The sequence below is a fragment of the Thalia democratica genome, chromosome 3, assembly GCF_965202585.1.
Source record: "Thalia democratica chromosome 3, ktThaDemo2.hap1.1, whole genome shotgun sequence".
NCBI classification, from domain to species: Eukaryota; Metazoa; Chordata; class Thaliacea; order Salpida; family Salpidae; genus Thalia; species Thalia democratica.
The window spans coordinates 30,043,952-30,064,750 of NC_139167.1; the positions used below are offsets into that span (position 1 = coordinate 30,043,952).

General features: G+C 24.8%; 1 protein-coding gene across 1 annotated transcript; it reads right to left on the reverse strand.

The window, feature by feature from the left end:
* Window positions 1–214: 214 nt before the first annotated feature.
* Window positions 215–19,955, reverse strand: LOC145831259 (TBC1 domain family member 13-like). The gene is made up of 12 exons (XM_082938435.1): window positions 19,900–19,955; window positions 17,111–17,184; window positions 16,513–16,579; window positions 15,939–16,074; window positions 14,226–14,339; window positions 12,828–12,956; window positions 10,402–10,534; window positions 9,130–9,195; window positions 8,321–8,419; window positions 7,457–7,559; window positions 4,522–4,644; window positions 215–484 (listed from the first exon to the last, which is right to left on the reverse strand). Exons 1-12 carry the CDS (start codon window positions 19,926–19,928, stop codon window positions 343–345), a joined length of 1,215 nt encoding a protein of 404 aa, XP_082794561.1. The 5' UTR covers window positions 19,929–19,955; the 3' UTR covers window positions 215–342.
* Between the last annotated feature and the right edge of the window lie 844 nt (window positions 19,956–20,799).

Below are 20,799 nucleotides of genomic sequence, written 5' to 3' on the forward strand. Positions count from 1 at the left end.
GCTCATTGAAATTTTATATAAAATTAAAAACGATTTTTTCATTTGGACTAACAAGTAAATTATATTTGCTTCATGTACTTTGATTGTTTCATTAATATACAAACAAAACTGAAATCTCAAAAACAATCATCTACTAATGGCATATTTTAAAACTAAGCTTATTAGAAAAACTTTTTGTAAAATGCAGTCATCTTGCTTTGATATTGTAATTCTAACTTAAGAAAAAATTATACTCGAAGTAAACATTTTTTGTCTAGTGCTAAGCTGTTTATCATAATTTTTTTTTCTAGATTTTCTTGAACTAAAATTGAATTAATAATCAAACAAAATAATATTTGCTACTTATATCTTCCTCTGAGGCAAACTACTTTTCAATTGAAACGATTTCTCAACAATGAGGTGTGTGGGGACATCTTGCGGATAGTTTTGTAAAAGTTTAACGTTGTGACTGAAGTCACCGTTCAATAGGCGATCACGGACTAATCTGTTGGAAATAAATTCAAAGGATTATGATTGTTTAGTATTTCAGTATTTATTTATTTGTCTTAACTATAAAAGATTGCTCGATTTACGGAAATTGAAAGAGGTTATTTAATTCATATAGATAAGCAACGTTGTTATGTGAGTTTACTAACTTATTATACTCGAAAAGGAAGTAAATTTTTGCCACCGAAACCTGGTTGTAAATCAAATATTTAATTTGTACATTTTTATTTATGCATTTAAATGCTTACAAAACACTGAAAATATACTTTTAGTAATTTTAAGTGATTAAGACAAATAAAGGGGAACGTGTCTAAATTGCGCGAAGACAAAAGTGCGCGAGGTTACTAAATTGCACGCGGGGACTAAATTGCACGAGAACAAAATTGCACGAGTGTACAAAATTGCACGAAGATACTTTTGCACGAAGACTAATTTGCACGCGGGCACAAAATTGCACGAGGGGACAAAATTGCACGAAGACTATTTTGCACGGAAGGTCGAATTTGCACGAGTTACAATTTTGCACGGAAGGTCAATTTTGCACGACAGACAGTTTTGCACGGAGGGTCAATTTTGCACAAAAAATATCAACTTAAAATAACTAAATAAAAAATATAATAAAACCTTTATGTTTTATAAAAAAAAATAATAAGCATGTGCTAGTGTAGTTCATTCTAATTTAACCAGGTTTAAATTAATTTTATTTAATTTTTTTTTAATATGTAAAACCTTTTTTTATTTAAACTAAATTAATGTGTTTAAAAACTATTATAAATTAAAATTTTATTTTAATAAAAATAAAACTAGAGTTTTATCATACTTAAAATAATCCTTATTTAAAAATAGACATGTGTTGATGTAAACATTAATTATATTATAATTATACTAAATTTAAATATGAAATAAAACAAGATTAAAAAAAATATAATAAATAAAATTTTACATGGGTAGGTGTTAAAATTGCGCGAGTGTACAAAATTGCACAAGGGGACAAAATTGCACGAAGATACTTTTGTACAGAAAAAACGAGCATGCGAAATAGTGAAACAATTAAATAAATTTAGAAAAAAGAAAATCCGTCTTTTGAAATTTTTATTATGCATTGTACAAAAAGTTCTGTTACGGCTTTGTAATTCCATAAATTATACTTAAAATTGTACTTTTTTGTTTTATATAAAAGTTTTAAACCTAATTTATATATCATTATTTTATATTTTACTAAACTTTATCTTAGTTGCATCAGTATTTGCACGCGTTTTAGTCTAATTAGCTCTTAAGTTTCTCCTGCTCTGTATTTTCTCTTTATCTAACCAAGACTTGCGAAAAAGCACTGTCAGAAGCAATTTTATTTTTACATTTTTAGAAGAAAAAGGAAATATAAGCTTTAGACTTAAATGAAACAAACAAAATAATACAACAGCTACAATTAGTTAATTTCTATTTTTAACAAAAAAAAAAGGTTTAAACAAAATTCTTTTTTTGGTAATTGTATTTTAATAACGGTTAGAATCTAATTTTATAATCTAGTTTTTATTTTTATTTATATAAATTTTTTTGATAGATTTTTGTTTATTATTTAAATTGTTCATTTTGACTTTTATATTTATTATTATTTCATTTAAATTTATTTAGTTATTTATTTCATTTAATTTGACTTTTTATATTAATCTTATTAACTTTTGTTTTGGACTTTTATTTAATGTATTTATTATTTAATTTTAAATTTTTGTAAATTTTAAATGTTTTTTGATTTCTTAAAACTTATTTATTATTAAGTTAGTTGATTTTTTATATTCTAACTTTTTTTATTATTTAAAAGAATCTAATTAACATTTAATTTTTTTTTACTGGAAAATATTTTTTTTTACTTAAAAGTACTATATATATTTTTTTATTCACTTAAATTTTTCACTATTTTATTTGTTATTTTTTACTTGATATTTTTTCCTTAATTTTTCGTTATTTAGTTATTAAATTTTATAATTCAGATTTTTTTATTTTTTTGAATAATATGTAATTTTGTTTCGTATTTTTTATTATTAAGTTATAAAATTTTTAACTCTGTTTTTTTTTAATTTTTTTAATTTTTCGTTATTTAGTTATTAAATTTTATAATTCAGATTTTTTTATTTTTTTGAACAATATATAATTTTGTTTTGTATTTTTTATTATTAAGTTATAACTTTTTTAATTCTGATTTTTATTTTTCGTTATTTAGTTATTAAATATTATAATTCAGATTTTTTTTTTGAATATTATATAGTTTTGTTTTGTATTTTTTATTATTAAGTTATAAATTTTTTAGTTCTTATTTTTTTATTTTTTAAATATTATTAAAAAATTTCGTGCAAAATAGTCTTCTCGTGCAATTTTGTCCCCTCGTGCAAAAATGTCTACGCGCAATTTTGACCCGTCCCTGGGAAGGAAACAAAACCCGTGCAAAATTGACCCTCCGTGCTAAGTTGTCACTCGTGCAAAAATGACCCTTCGTGCAAAAGTGTCTGCGTGCAAAATTGTCTGCTCGTGCAAAAATATACCCTCGTGCAAAAGTGTCTTCGTGCAAAAGTGAGCCTTCGTGCAATTTTGTCTGCGTGCAATTTTATCTTCGTGCAATTTTATGCTCTCGTGCAAATTAGTCATCGTGCAAAAGTATCTTCGTGCAATTTTGTGTTTTCGTGCAATTTTGTCCCCTCGTGCAATTTTGTACGCTCGCGCAATTTAGACACCTACCCCAAATAAAGAGCATAACCTTTTTAGAAATGTTACGTTAAAATTTAGACTTTACAAAATATCAACTGTTTTAATCAGGATAGGTGTACTTCACTGGCTAGCATGTAGAATTATATAACAGTTTCTAATAAAATCATAAAAATAACGTTAATTGTGATTAAACTTTAATTAAATGAGATTAAATTAACTCTAGTAACAAAACGTTTAAAATAAACGTAAGTAATTGTTGACAAGAAAGAGATTTCTATACAAAGCACACAAAAAAAATTACAACAAACTTTTGATATCTATAAAATCTAAACAAATAATTATGAACTAGTATTCAAATAATAGAGAGTTGATAAAAATATAAACAGATAGTTGTGCAAGGTAATAAATTACTTAAATATATTTTGAATGTACAATGAAAGCTAAAAACTTTAACATAAGAAATCTTAGAAAGTATAAATACATAGTATTACACATACTGCATGAGCGTATTGTATATACGCTCATGCAGTAAAAATAGTAGAGATACTTTTTTCATATGATTATATTACTTATTGAAAAAAATATATATAACAAAACACTTAAAAAAATTAACTTTGTAAAACAACTATTAAATATTTTCTGTATAAATGCCTCTGAGAGCTGAAAAGACATTTTTTGGCTAAAAATTATTTTGTGTAAAAATCAATACTCATTTATAATATAAACTAGTTTTAGACTATTTTCACGTAGTTCGTAAAAAAAAGACTTAATTTAATACTGTGTTATGAGTCGAATAAGAACACAAAACTATATGTAAACAAGGTTGAACTCAGTCAAGAAATTTTTTCACTAAATAGCTGCAGTAAAGCGGACTGTAAACAGATTAAATTAGTATAAAAAATAGTAAATAAATAGATTAAAATATTAAATAAGTAAAATAGAACAAATTGAGTTGCATTTTATGTTTGTTGGAAACCAAAATACAAACTTGGGGCAAAAGCTTGAAAAACTTACTACAGAAATTTTTTATTAAATTATGAGAAATTAAAAAATGATTCAATAAATCATAATTAGAGTGCAATCCATCATATTTTTTAAAACTTTTAAAAATAAATCAGTATTGATTTAACTATTTTGCTTTGAACAAATACACTATACCATATTAAAAAACATAAATTAATAAACATTTTTTACTAACAAATCAACTTACACAATCATAAAAATACAATGGCAACGGTAAGATTAATGTTTTGAGTACTCAATTATTGAAACTTGTTTTTAACTTCAAAATTTATATTTTACAGTAAATATTTGAAATATTAACAATCGACTAACACGATCATGGCCGTGCACATTGCGTACAATAAATCGAATCTGTCTTTATCTGAAAATAATACATCCCATAAATATATCACGTCTGGTAGTGGGAACTCTTGTGATAATAAAAGTGTTATCCATCTGTAAATAAAAATATAGATAAATAAATAGGTTGTTGTTTCTGTTTGAAATTTTATTGCTACAATCAACATTCATTATTATTGCAAAAAATATATAATTCTTGTGACAGTAGGAGTTTTATCCATCTGTTATAAAAATAAACTTTATTTCATCTGTTATTGATATGAAAATGTTATCCATTTACCAATAATACATTATTGATGATATTTAAAAGCAATTACTTCATGGAATTACTTCAAGTTCAAAAAAGTTAGGTTATATGTTAAGAAAAATAATGGATAGTTTTATTGTGAACAATAGTAAGTTATAATTAAACCGATTTATAAGTAAACTACAGCTCTTAAAATTTTTATAAAACTAGAACTGTTTATCATTGGTAGCACATCAGCAATTTTTCAGAAAAAAAAACAAACAAAAACAATGTCTGAACTCAAAACGTACTTAAAAAATATTTATCCAAGTGCAGAAAATAATTTTTTATTAATTTTACGCGACATAAATTGCACCAACGTACATGAACCCACTAGGAATAAATAACATTTTATTTTTTTATAAAAAATCAATAGAAGCCGTTGTTACACGGAATTTTGATATTAATTTGACTCGAACCTTTTTTCAACAATTTTGTTTTAAATTTTTGTATTTCATGTAAATGCTTGTTTATTTATAACCGAGGGTAAAAACTTAAATGTATGTGTGAAAAAATTTTTGGGGTCTGAAAAATTACAAGCATTATTAACAGCTATATAGAAAGTTATTACAAAATCTTAAATATTCTTAATCAAAAAAACTAGATTTAAATTAAATCAAATCAAGTTAGTAAACGCTTGTAACAAAAGTATTTTATGTATAAATACAAATTGCTAGTAACTTCAAGTAATGTTACAAGTTTTGTAATAATAATTTTGTAAATAGTTCTGTATTTTTTATTCCAACAAATAACCTATGACAAATGAGGTTAATAAAAGTACAACTACACAAACTGGAATTTGCCAAGTAAGCAAAGAATGTTAAATTTCAAAACAACAAAGTTTAAAAATAGCATCGACCAAGCAACCAATTAAGCCAGTTGTATAGAAATTTGTATTGTATTGAAGTTTGTGTTTTTATTGGTATTTAAAGTAAAATTTAAGCTGTTGAAACTTTTTTGAAATTTTAAGTAAGGCTTTTAAAATTTAATGTTAAATTTTCTATCGTAGATGGTAAAATACAACCAAAATTTAAAATAGCTCACTTAAAATTTATGCATCACAGAAATAATTTCATGTTTGTTAAACATTAACTAATGAACACTGTTTGCGATAAAATATAACAATACATATTGTGGATTATAATAAATGAATTTATGATAACACCTGTTATAAGTTTACTTGTGTCTTTTGGAAATTTTTATTAATAGAAAACTATTTGTGTACATCTAAAAATCATCAATTAACTTAAATATTTAAAACATTTTATTTTTACCAATTTTTTTTTTACTTTATAAAGATCTATTAATTTACATTTTTTTAGTGTATTTCATAATTAGTTTTAAAACTTGAAAAGTTTTAAACTTTTGTTTACATTAGCAAGCCAAACGTTTTATTACATAATTTTAAATAATTATAAAACTGTAAATAAAATATATGCTTTTGAAATAATTAAAAACACATTTTTTCAAAAATATTGTACAAAACTAAAAAAAATACGTTATATTAAAACTTTTCTATCTTCAGTATATTATTTCCTAATTTACCTTTAAACGAATAAGTTTTAAAATTACGTTTTGATTTACTCCTTTAAGTTTAGCTTGAAGTTAGTACTTTATTAAAAATTTATAACTTAAAAAAGTGTAGAATTTTATCTGCAAATCTCTCAGTTGTTGATAAAAATCTTGCTTTGCTAAGTGGTGACATTTTACTTTATCACATACTTATTTCACGAAAATGATATTACTTTTTTAAAGTGCGATAACAAAGCTTTAAAAAAGTCATTTTTAATTGATGTTAAATTATTTGTTTACTTTTTTGTGATATCTAAATCCAGTTTAAATAAAAAATTATAAGATTACAGAAATAAAATAAACTTATAGCTAAACAGATCAAAACAAAACAGTTTTAAAGTACATTCAAATTATTTAACATTAGATTTATATTAAAAGACAATAAACTATAAAAGGATACAAAAAAATTTTTGAAAGTTAATTTGACATTTTTTTATTTAAGATATAAGCTATAAAAAAAATCAAAATTACTAGTACTTTTGTTTTTTAGTAGGTAAAGTAAAATTTCAAACTCAACGCAGAAGAGAAAGTAATCAAAAAATTGTATTAATTTAACCTATCACTGAAATTTTATTTTTGATTATTACAAGTTATGTTTTGTTTAATAATAAAACTGTCATAAAAATATATTTGAAACCACATTTACTTAAGCAAAATTTAATTTAAATAGTTTAAAGCAATGTAGTAAACATATAAAGTTATTAATTATGTTATAAAACTATTTTCATAAAGATTTTTTTAAATTGTGCCAATATGACTTTACATATGTACTATTTATCAAAAAATATGCTTTTTTTTTTAAATGATACTTTTTAATCACTATACAGTCTGCAAAATATGGAAAAATATCAAATTTTATAAAACTTGTGTAAACTGTTACAACTTAAGTATTGCAATTGTAAGTTTTCAATAAAACTCAACATTTTTACTAACTTTTTAAACGTTTAAAAACTTAAAACTTTATAACCACAAACTTATTATATCATGTGAAATATTTCACCAGAATTTTTACCAATGTTACACAACATTTATTGTAACAACAAAACTCACCTGAACAAGAAGAATTGCGACTTTATGTTCTGTTGTGACAGGCGATTAAATACTTGAATGTCGACTATTTTCAAATGTTCCACCACCCTAGACATCGCTGCTTCTGTATAATAAAGAAAACATTTTAAACTAAATAGTTGTTATATTTTACATTTACGAAAATACAAATAAAAAATAGTAATAAATGTTACAAAACAGAATAACTGAACTTGCTTTTCATTTATTTTTTATAAACGTTTGTCGTTAGACGGGAAATTTTGTCGGGAATCTTAAATTTCAGGTGGAAACGAAAAAATAATAATTTACACAAACCACTGTTAACAAATAAAAATAAGCTTAAATTAAATTTTAATATCAAATATTAAACATAAAAGGTATTCTTAAAACTCTATAAACATAAAGTTTCATCTAAAACACGATAAATTTTATTTAAGTATAGCAATATTTAAATAAATACAAAACTTTGTAATCTAAGGGCAATTTAGAAATGACTAAAATAAAATAAAAACTTTTAAGTCAAAAAATACTTAGATAATTACAACAAAAAAGACAACAAACTACTAAACAAAGAAGTTTGTAACACTATGTTAGTATAAACAACAAATATTATATTAAGTAATTACCTTAGCAAAGCAATTGTAGTACTTAAATATAAAAAGTGTCTAAAAAGTAAAAAAAAAACTTTTTTGACGTAAAATAAATTGCAGCCTTTTACATGAATATGATTAAATATAGAATATAAGAAGGTTCATTAAAAATTAAAACCAAAAAAACACGTTGTAAACTTATCTATTGTTGAAATTAAAGTTTCTATCACATAACAAACATATAACAGTAAAAATCTAATAAATAATTAAAACAAACCAATTCCAGTTCCACTGAAATCGAGCGATTTGATGAAGTTGTCTCTTATTTCAGCCATCAAGTTTGTAAAACAAAAGAATGTATCGGCCTCTGCGTGCTCTGTAAGTATTTATTAATAAGAACTAAAATCATTTTCAAATGATTAAATACCAGTTCTGATCAAGTTTACATAAACTGATAAATGTTCACAAAACCTAACTCAACTTCAAGTAAATGTTCTGCTATAAAACTGGAAATACGAATTTACCTTAAAGCTATCTACCTGTATTTCTAGTTATCATTTTATTGTTAGTTTAATGGTTATAAGATTAAAAACTACAAAAAAATACAAAACATTTTAGTATAAAGTCTACAATAAATACATTTGTATAAAACAAACTTGTTATTATTTTATACCCTCTGTACATTTTATTATAAGAAGAACCCTATACTGTTAACTAATCATTACTTGGCCAACGCTAGAAATAATTTTTAAAAATAAAAATGATTAATAGTACATTGCATTAAGCTAGTGAATGTCTTTTACGCATATGAAATGTCATTTAAATTCATTAAAAATTTATAACAAACATTAGCAATATAAAAACACGTAAATAAAAAAATACCATAACATATTTAATGCTATACCTTATTTATTAATTGCTCATTATTTAAAATATTTATAATTAATACTATAATTTAATATATATAATAATACTAAAATATGCTCATTATTTTAAACAGTTACTCTACACTACACAAACTTCATGTTTCAACTTGTTTTTAAGAAATGTTCATGTTTATAAAAATGAAAATTTCATTATACTAACCCCTCCATTTTATTTCGGGATCAGACGCCAGAGTGTAGTAGAGAGGGCCTATTATTTCGTTCATGCCTAAAAAATATATACATTGTTAAAACATACATAAGTTAGCCATTTTTTTTTTCATTTAGCCTGACTGAGACCAGTTTAGCCTGACATTTTTTTCAAATTAAGAAAAATCCCCTTTAGAAGTAATTTTAGGTATTGGGGGTCTCGATTAGTACTATTGTAGTCTCCGACTTCAACCAGCTTTATCTCGAAATATTTTGAGCTATAAAAATCTGCAAAAAGCAACTCATAGCTTAGTTACAACTCAATTAAATAAGACTAACTTCTGAAAAAGGTGATTGACCCTCCTGTACCCTTAACATAACAAATTCAGTGATAAGTTTTAAAATAAGTGCTCTATCTAATTTATTACTAGTGTAAAAATTTAATATATATGACTTTACACAATTGTTCAAATTAATTACGCACTAATTAAAAACATTGTAACCAGAAGATTTATAATAAAACGACGTGCATTGTTGTGTTTTATTAAAATTTTAAATTAAACGCTTACACGAGTATTGAAATAAGTAAAAAAATGTTTATTATAGTATTTTGACTAATACTTAAAATTGATACATAATTATAAATCCTAAACTCTAAATAAATACAGTGATTGTTGATTCCATATCAGATTTAAAAGGCTTACACTTAAGTTAAAAAAAAACTTTAACATTTTGTTCTTGTAAAGAAAAATGAATTGTACCTAAAATTTGTACTCCCACAAAACTTAGTAATAATTGAGATACTCAAATTTTTAAATAAAAAGCTGATTTAGCCTGGCGTTTTTCAACTTTTTCCAAAAAAAAACTGCTTTATCCTGACTTAGCTTGATTTAGCCTGACGCGCACGAACCCTGCTTGATTGTAACTCAACTGAATACATACAATTCTTACCTAATAACTACTGTTGATACTATCCATACCTTTTATATGTACTACTATTTAAATACTAAATAAGTTTAAGATCACCTCTTTGTGTACTTAAACAATTAAGGCTTGTTATTTTTACATTAAAATTCATATTTTATGAATAAGTATTAAAAATAAAGTTTTATTTTGCATGTAATCGCATTGATATTCTTATAATTGTTCTGCACACATGAAGTGCCAGGGTTCCGCTTGGCATATAAACATAAAATTTAAAAATAAAAACTATCTGTACATATTAAATACCAGGATTCAACTTGGCGTATGTGTGTTATAAAATAAACAATAAATTATCAATAACCTTGCACATACGATGTACCAGGGTTTAGTTTAGCATATATGAACAGGATTCTCTCAACAACTTCCCAGTGAGCTTCTTCGCCCTCGCTTAAAACATGATATTCCTCTGTTGATTGCCTTCTACTGTTCATTAGCTGTAAATATTTACTATATTATATATGTATTTATATTCGCTTAAAACATGATATTCCTCTGTTGATTGCCTTCTACTGTTCATTAGCTGTAAATATTTACTATATTATATATGTATTTATATTCGCTTAAAACATGATATTCCTCTGTTGATTGCCTTCTACTGTTCATTAGCTGTAAATATTTACTATATTATATATGTATTTATATTCGCTTAAAACATGATTTTCTTCTGTTGACTGTCTTCTACTGTTCATAAGCTACAGTATAAAATAAATACTATAATAATATAATATATAATATAAACTAAATAAAATAAATACTGATAATAGTATACTGGTATATTTAGATACATGTTTTTATTTTTTCATAATTACGTGATACTCCTAAACTGTCTTTTTCTGTTCATACCAGGTTGCCTTTTAGTCTGTCCTGAGTAATCTTGAGTTTTTTCAAACCTTAAAAAAACAAATTTTCAAAGCTTTTATAAATAAAATTCTTCAACCAAATTGTTTGTAATATAAATAAGAACTTGCAAATAAACAAATTAAATCATTTTGATAATTAAAATAAGCTATCCAGAGTAAACTATACTGAAATTTTTAAAAAGTCTTAAAACTATTCTGACTTTTTTTTCAACAAATCCTATCCTAAGAAATCCTGAGATATTCAAAAACTTAAAAATATTCTAAGTTTGAGAGTGTGGCAACCCTGTTCATAAAATGCAACTAACTATTAGTACGACAACAGTAATTATACATATGTTAATCTTGTGCAACTTGTTATTGACTGTTCTCAAACACAGTGCACAAGTTTGCGATTGTAATTTCAAATTAGGGTTTTCCAATTTTTTTTTTTTCAAAAGGTCCCCATTAAAGGAACTAAAAAAGCTATATCCCTTCTTTCCTCCAAAAAAATTTGTCAAAATAACAATTTAAGATACGCCTGAGACTTTTTTTTTACTCTTCACTGTCAACTCCGGAATATCTAGTGTAACATTCAAATTACGGCCTCATGGCCCCTTTACCACTCATGCCCCTCCCCACTTTACCCTTTTGCAGCTTATTGCCATTTTGCTTTAGATTTCTGTATGGCCCACTTAGGGAAACTCTGTTACATTGCATTTTTAGTGGTATAGCATCATTCTGTTCTTAATGTTTTTTTGTATTAAATTTTCGAACTCAATGATTCAAGGTTTACATAACTTTTGACCACCCAAATTTACATCTAAAATTAAGTGTTACTAAACTCTTTACGCAAACTTTAAAATAAACAGCTAAATTTTGAACAACTTGTTGCTGTTCAATAAACATTATTTACTTATACGTATACGTTTAGGTTTTATAGCATTTAAAAGGTATATATGTCAAGGCAGTTTTTACCAGTACTTTTTACAGTACCAGTACAGTAAAGTATCTAGTTTATGCTAGATACTTTAGCCTAATACAAACATGTTCTTAGCTCTACTGAGCGAACATCGTCAATAATCCAACAAACTTAAAGAGTAAGGACATATTCTACATGGTAAAATAAAGAGGCAGCTCTTTTAAGTCGTTTAATAAAAGATAAATTCAAAGAGTGCAACTAGTTTGGCAAAACCAGCATTGTGCATAATTATACCAAAAATGTAACAAATGGTACAACTTTTCGAACATAATTAGCTACTTCAAGTAATAAGGTATGCTGAATAAAAGTACCTGTTGAGATTCTGGCAGTTCTTATTCATTAAGCAACTTGAAACCTTTTGTACAAATAAAATTTTGTACAAATAAAATTCCTAGGGAAAAGAGCTAAACTCACAATGTAAATTTCAGTTTTTTTTTCATTTTAGTTTATCTAAATATTATATCTAACTACTTATAAAAATTTTAAATTTAGTAAGTAATAATAAATTCTACACTGAATAAACTTCTAAATTTTCAAACTTGATACATACCAACAAAAAGCATTAATAAACTCTACTATTTTAAGAGTATGAAATACTAACAGCTGAAATACCGAGTCTTATTCAAACTTTACTTTTTGAGGCACATGCAACAAATAACACCTAAGTTTTTGGTAATGGTACATTTAGCTGTATAATAACTTAAGATAGTTTTAACAATTAAAAACAGAAATTCTAATACTTATACACAATATAACAAATTTTATCAACCCTCAATCTTACTTTAAATTTTTAATTAAGCAAGTACTAACAGCTGAAATGCCGAGTCTTTTTCTGTTCTTGCAATTAAAATAAAAACTAATAATATTTCTACAACAAAATCTTAAATACAACAAAAACCAAATACTAACAGCTGAAATGCCGAGTCTTTTTCTGCTGAAGTTGTGAGCGGTGAGCACACCCCTCTCAACTCTCTTCCTCAGCGTTTCAACCTTGCTGTCGCTTGAAACCATCTCATTGCATGGGTACTGAGTGGCGTTCTGTACAAATATATTGTATAAGTGAAAGTGAATTTTTATGTGTGTGTATGAAAAATATTCTGTGTATAAAAAAAAACTCCCAATTTGAAATTGTCTTATTAATGTTTATTTGCTATTTTTCAGTTGAGCTCTTTATTGTGAAATCGTAAGGTTATTACCATTGAAAAATTTATTATGCGGGTGGTTTTTTGAGGCTTGTTATAGGTTAATCAAGAGATTACTAGTGTTGCATCCTGTACAAAAATTCAGGCGTTAAAAATGTTTTTGTTGCATTATAGTTAAAAATTGTAGTTGTTTATTTATCAACTAATTTTTGTAGTTAAAAATAGCTCATTGAAAAAAACTATCATCACATATAGTACACTACTCATCTCATTGCATGGGTTTATCTACATGTGTTAGTTGTATAAAAGTGCACATAATAAATGTACAATGCAATTTGAATTCTTTGTTTGTTTCAAAAATATGAATAAATGTTATTAGTGTTCTGCAAACTGTGTTTTAAAGGGTAAATAAATATTCATTCATGTAGAAAAGAACGTAGAATTTGTTATTTTGGTTTGCTTTTTTTTTGTGATCAAGCGTTATAAAAAACCAAAAAAGTACCGTGTTTTTAAAACCTGGTATTACAAAAAAAAGTATTCTATATTGTAAAAAAGTTGCAGGTTGTTTAAATGATTATACTTGTTGTTCTACTAATCTATGTTTCTATTAAAACAAAGATTTGTTTTTCTAACTTGGGTGGAATTTTGCATCTTTTTTTAGGTGATTCAACCGTTATAAAAGATCATAAAATATTAGTGTACAAAAGTTCAAATAATAAAAAATATTATAGTCTATTTAACAAAAATAAAACAACTTGTATTCTGTTTCAAATTTTGCATTGGTATTTTTGTAAACTTATTATAGTAGTTAAATTATGCAATTTAGTAAGAAATCTATTAAAAAGTAGTACACTACTTTAAAACTTAATACTGAAATCTTATAAAATTTAAGTTTCAAAAAAACAATCTACATTAGTTTCAGTTTTTTCACCATGAAAACTTAAAGCTAGTGGTATTTTTTAGCTCTACATTAACTTAACTTAAACTAGACTTAATAGTTTTTATGAAATATATATACCATTTAAAATTTTAAATATACAAGCACTAAAAAACTCTTATACAACAAAATATATTGATATAGCAGATAAGCTATTATAAGAGTAAATATAAAATCAAGCATATCAATTAAAAATTTATAACTATCAAATTTAAAATTACAATATACCTGAAAGAAGGAAATATCAGGGCATAGCCTTCTTACATCTTTATCGATTTGCAGTAAGACCTGGTTGTCTTTGAAGAAATTATTCCAACTGCTTGTTGGGTTGGGGTTTAGTGGCTGTTTGTTTGATTTTCAATTATATTTTTTTATAACTGTATGTCATTAAAACAGTTTGAAATTATTACTCATCCTATTTTTAATGATAATGACATAGTCAATTAAATAACACTTAGCTTTTGAATTTATACAGAGGATTAAAACAAACTGTACAATATTTTTTGGTTTAACAGATTTTATTATTGACAGTTTAAATGAAAAGTTCAACATTCTGAAAATTTATTATTTTAAAACTATAAACTTTAATTTTATGCAAACTATAAACTTTTAGTATGTATGGTATAAAAAATTTAAATACCTTATTTTTTGCCAAGTTAACTGTTGTAAAATATTGCACAACAAGTTTAAACTTTGTTTTAAAATGTAAACTAAATAGTTCAACTTTAAAAGTTTATTTTTTTAGTGTTTATTTACAATTTAATTTGTATATAAGTTACTTATCTCCAGCTTCTTTGACTTTAAAACTTTTGATTTAAACATATTTCAGAATTTGTATAGTCAATACACACAACTATAGCTTTTAAACCAGTAAAACTTTTAAACTAGTTACTGTAATTGTAATAAAAATGTAACTACGAACAACAAAAAAAAATTCTTGTTTATTAAAGTCATAGCATTTTTTTTCCTTTTGCAATCATAATCTTGTAAAAATATTATTTATTTTAAACAATCAAACAATTTTAAATAGCTATGTAAAAAATAGTGTTTTAAAATTGAGCATTATTAATAAAAACTAAGCTATATTATATAATCATACAAAATAACAAAAACTATTTTTTTTTTTTAATATTGTCATACCTAAATTTTTATATTGAAGTAACCAAAGCTTTTTTTATAACTAATGAGCAGTTTTTAAAAAATAAAGTTGTATAAAAATTTTAAATGAAAACTATTTGCTAATTATCTAAAAGAACCACTAAAACACATCATTAAAAAACTTGCTTTATTCAAATAAAATAGCAAAATTATGGGTTTTTCATGTTTTTTATAACATTTTTACCAGTGTTATTCTGTTTTTTTTTTGTACAACTGCTGCTCTCATAGCAATGGAAAAGAAAACTAGGAAAGGAAATTACAAAATATCTTTATTTACTACTTAATATTATAAACACAAATACATACCCTGACATTTGTAGAAAAAAAACATGTGAGTCTGCCTGATAAACTTAACAACCTTTACTTTAATTAAAGGCAGGGTTTTCAGAAGTAAGCAATATAGCCCTCTGTTTGGGTGATTTGTGGTGAACAACTAGTAAGGTGGCAAAAGGGTTGACATTTTTTTAACTTTAGGGCAATTGTAGAATTAATAAAACCAACATACACAAGATATTCAGGAGTTTGTAATAAAGAGTAAAAAAATGTATGAAATAACTTGTAAAGCAGCAGCAACTTGCACAAGAAATTTTTACTGAACTGAGAAAAAAGTTCTGATGGGTAACTGTTGGGGAGATTTGAAACTTAGACCAGGTTTTATGGAGGTTGTCCTGTGTGGAGACAATTATTTTTTTAACTTTCTGCTAAGGGGCAATTGTGAAAATGAGTTTGAAAAACACTGTACTAAAGGCGTACAACAAAAACAAAACATTATTTTCAACCAACATGGTCATCTTCTTCCTGTGCGAGCGGATCGTCGTTCTTTTCTGATCTTTTTATGCTGGGATCTATTATTATTTCTTTCAAAAAATTTCTGTAAGCGTTCCTCTGGTCTGCCAGCACCTCTGACCAACTGGACCTCCTGAAAAGTACTGTAGTTGTAAAAATGCTATGATAACTTCTTTTTTGTTTTATGATTTTTTTTCTTGTATATTTCAGTTTGCTATAATTTTGTAAACAGTTGTTTTATTGAATTTTTAAAAACATTAAACTTGACCTACAAATAATGTCATTTGTTTTTGTCTGACGAAAACAAGACACAGCCTTAAATATAAGTTTTAATTGTGATTAAATGATTGTTATAATTAAATGATTTTTTTTTAATCTAACAAAAACACCATTAACCAAAAACAACTGTGTAAATTGTGGTTTTTAGTTACAAACTACATAAGTAAATATAGCTTATTAAATTATCAATGGTTACCTTATGCATATAAAAGTAATTAAAACAAATTCAATTGTTATGAAAGTTTAAAAACTTAATACAATCACATTTATTAACGCTTTAACAAAGACTTACTTGACAGGAACGCAGTATAGAAATATTCTCCAGCACATTGCTCTTATTCCACATGTTTCAACTATTCCTGTAATTAACTTGATTAATTTTAAAAGTTAATTAAACACTACTAAACTATATATGTCAACACATATATGAAAATAAATTATTTCGATTGAGAGATTTAACTTTAGCTCAAGCTTACCAATATTATTTTTTTGGAAAGTAACAAAAGAATGACTAATAATGAGAACAAAGGTATAAAAAACTGTATAGCTTTTTTTCAAAAAAAAAAAACTTAAAAAAAGCTGTTTGAGTACAAATAGAACAAACGCATTTTATAATGATTTCAAACCTTCTCATTTTTGTATATCATAATTTAATTGAAAATGAGGTGTATAAAACTAATTAAACAAAACATTAAAATTTCTCAAAGGTTATTTTCACCTTTATTTCACTAAAAACATGAGTTATCAACAATGTATAAAAAAAATGTTTAAAACAATAACAGTTGCAATAAAGCAGTAATTTTTTAAATACTGTTATAGAAAAATTTCTAAACTAAACTAAAAATATTCTAAATCAAAAACAATAAGAAAACAATAAAGTATAGGTAAACCTGAAGAACTAAGGGCTTGAAGTGCTGGCATTTCAAGTTTGGGTTTTCCTAGTTCTAATAAGAACCGTTCCTCTCTAAAAATTAGTAATATATATTTTGTACTATATAAGCAAGCTTTATAGCATGCTAGAATATTTAAAAAAAAAAGCTTATAAATGATTGTGTAAGTTAATCAAACAGGTTTGCAAAAAATTATAACTTTTGCTTGTATTTTGGTTTGTTATTTTTTGCTTAAACCTGAAAAAACTAATAAAAACTGTTTATGGCTTTATTTGTTTTAATACTTTTGTAAACCACATTTGCTTTGTAAAATGATAAAAAAGCGCAGCAGAAAATTTTTATTTAGTATATATGTTTTAACAATTTTATTATCTCTTGGAATTTATAGAGTATATGATATTGAGGCAAAAGCAAACATCTTTTTTTTTGCAGTTTGGCCAATCAGGTGTACGCAAGACAAAGACTTACTTACAAGCTTTTTAACTTTGAAAACTAACGTAGAAAAAAATAAGTTTAATTTCTGTTTTAAAAAAAGTTTATAGTTACGTTTTTTTTTTCTTTTTTGCTAGTTATTAAATTATGCGGCCACTGTTTATTTTATTACATAGTTGTTACTTAGTACATATTTAATATGCAAAAGTAAAGAATATAATGAAATATAACCAAGTTCCACAAGAAAATATGACCTGCTCCTCATAGATGGCCTTGCTTTACATCAGATTTTCCCGAATTTTTTTCAAAGCCTTCTTTAAAGAAATTAAAAAAGCCATGGTACCCTCCAACAAAATAACTCAAAAAAACTACCATTAAGAACACTTAAGACTTTTTTTTATTGGTCTTCATCATTAACTCCACAATATCCAGAGTAAGTTTCAAACTATGGCCACATGGCCCCCCTTTGGCCCCTTCACTGCTCATGGCCCCCAAGAGGACCACTTGGCCCACTTTGGAAAACCCTACTTTACACTTAATTATTTTTTACCTTGCTTTTACCTGGTTTTTACCGTCTTATATTAATCATAATAAATCTATGAGCTAAAAGTTTAAAAATTTTATATTTGAAAATAAAACTGAATGTTATAAAAAAGACTATACTAGAAGAAATCTATACTCAGCAATTGTTACCACCAATAAATTTAAATTTTTTCAGCTAATTCATTACACAAAAAAAAATAAAACTCAAACCTTTTTTTAGTTATGGTGAAAACATTATTTTTAAGAGTTTTTATTTTAAACTACAACTTACTTTGATCATATAAAAAAGATTATGAAATCTAGAAGATGAAATTTAGTTTCTTAATTTTTGAGAAAGTTAGTAAAAATGATTATTTAAAAGATTACATATATTATGTTTGTTTAAAACTTTTGAATTGTTGGTATGTTATAATTTCTTTTAAATTTAACGAAATAAAAGCAAAAAGTAGTTACACTACAGAGATTTTTGAAAACTTATTTTTAGTGCTTACTTTTAATAGTAATTCAAGGACTACCTACAAGTAAACTTGTTTTATACTTAAAATTACAAACATGGTTTAACTTTAAAAACTTTTTAACTTTAAGAATAATAAAATAGAACTACAAATTTATCCACATTTTAAATATTTTCAACAATTCTAAATATTTCTGGCATATCAGTAGCAATTTTGGGTTGTTGAAGATTTAAACTAGCAGTAAGTAAAAAAAGCTTTTTTCATTTAAATTAGTATTAAGATTATTTCAAATTTTCAATAAGCTGAGTTTGACAAAATGGTATTGAAACCTAAAAACCTTATAACAATATAGATCAGGGTTTCCAAAACTTTTTTAAAAGGCTCCCTTTAAAAATTTAAAAAGCTATGGCCCTTTCTAACAAGATTTTACAAAAAAAAACATTATAAAAGCTTAAGATCTTTCTTTTGCTATTTATAGTCAACTCAAGAATATCAAGTGTAAATTTCAAATTACGACCTCATGGCCCTCTATGGCCCCTTTATTGCTTGTGACTTCCCCTTGTGGCCTCTTTGCTGATCATGGCCCTTTAAATTTCTGTAATTGCCGACTTTGGGAAACCCTGATATATATATTATATTGATCATGTGCTTACTACTTATGGTCGGTAAAGACCTTGCTTTCTTTCAATTTAACAAAAATAGTGAATGACAGTATCAATCACATAATCACTACTTATTTTAAATATAATCTATAATTAGATTGTAAAACTTAAATTGTCACTAGTTGCCACTTGTAAATTAATTAATGAAAAAATTTATCTTTATAATTCTATATCATTTTAATTAGTAATAAAGAGCCTATAGATTTGGAATGTCTTTACATCTTTTGGTGAAATAAGTTAGAAAACTTTGCAAACACTATTCTATTTATTTCAATAAACATATATTAGAAAATAACAGTAAATTCAATAAAGAAATTATTAATTTACTGCTTGTGTATGTATGTAGGTATTCAGTGAGACAAACTCATTAGTATTGCTACCATAATCAGAAAATGGTCATTAAGCTACACACAAAAAATTGTTTGTAAAAACACTTTTTTTTTTAAAAGTATCAATTCATAAAATTAAATTTAATGAAAATTAAGTAAAATACTTTTAATGATTGCACAGTTAAAATGCTGTAAAATAAAATAATAAAAACAATATTATAATAATAAAAACAAACTTTATCAATAGCCTGAACATGTATGCTATTATAGATTTTTTAGTTTAGCAATTATGTTTTAGTACAGTTTTTTTTTTCAATCACCAATTTAAAACTCAAAACTTAATTATTAATTTTTTTTATTGAACTGACCTTTTATTAACCTTTTGGTACACAGACATTTTAATTGTTTATGTTTTTCTTATATACCAAATGGTTTGCAGAATAACTCATTGTGTTATGATATGCTTGATTGGGTTAAACGTACCCCACTATGTGATTAAAATATTATTATTTGTGATTCTTTTGTGTAGCTAAAGATAAAAAGATCTTTTAATTTTGGAAGAACTGTATTCTTTAAACTAATCTAAAAATATATAATTGACCTATGAAATATATAGTTAATTGTTTGTTAACAAAAGATCCTAGCTAAACAACTTAACTGGAATATATAATAATAACAAATTATACAGTATCCTTATTTTATTACACTAACACATGTTTTTGTGTGTTAACGGATTAACACACTTCAACGGAGCTCTGTAAAAAAAAAAAAATACTGTAAGGAATAAATTAACTTGAACTAAAACAAAAGATTTGTTAAAAATTCCAAGTTTAAAATTATTTGAAATAATTTGAACTTTTGTAGTTGCCAAATACAAAAAAATGTTTACTAATAAAACGCAATGAGATAAAAGAAAAAAACATTTAAAATAATAAAATCGACTGCGTTTTAATAACGATTTTTAAACAATAAAAAATCAAAGTAAATTAAACATAGGTTTTTTTTTCCGTATGTGTTTTCATTTCTAATAAACAGTTACATAAATTAGAATACAAAATTATGTATATGTTTTTGAAGCAGAAAACTTGAAATACTAGTTTGATCTTAATAAATAAATATGTTTGAACAAAATCTTAATCAAATAAAATATCTGAAACAGTAAACACAACAAACTTTGTGAAAAAGTGTAAGATTATTTTTTATTTTAATTTTAGAATTCCTTATGGCTATACATATTTAAATTTTTGAGCGAATGTACGTTTAAAACT

Bases quoted from the DNA above. Each gene is read 5' to 3' on its own strand.
- LOC145831259 (XM_082938435.1), bottom strand. From the start codon at position 19,928: ATGTCTGTGTACCAAAAGGTTAATAAAAG. The intron at 7,560-8,320 runs GTTTGTTTTAAT...TTTATTATACAG, and splicing joins TTTCAGTGGAACTGGAATTG to AAGCAGCGATGTCTAGGGTG. The intron at 4,645-7,456 runs GTGAGTTTTGTT...TTTTATTTACAG, and splicing joins TCGCAATTCTTCTTGTTCAG to ATGGATAACACTTTTATTAT.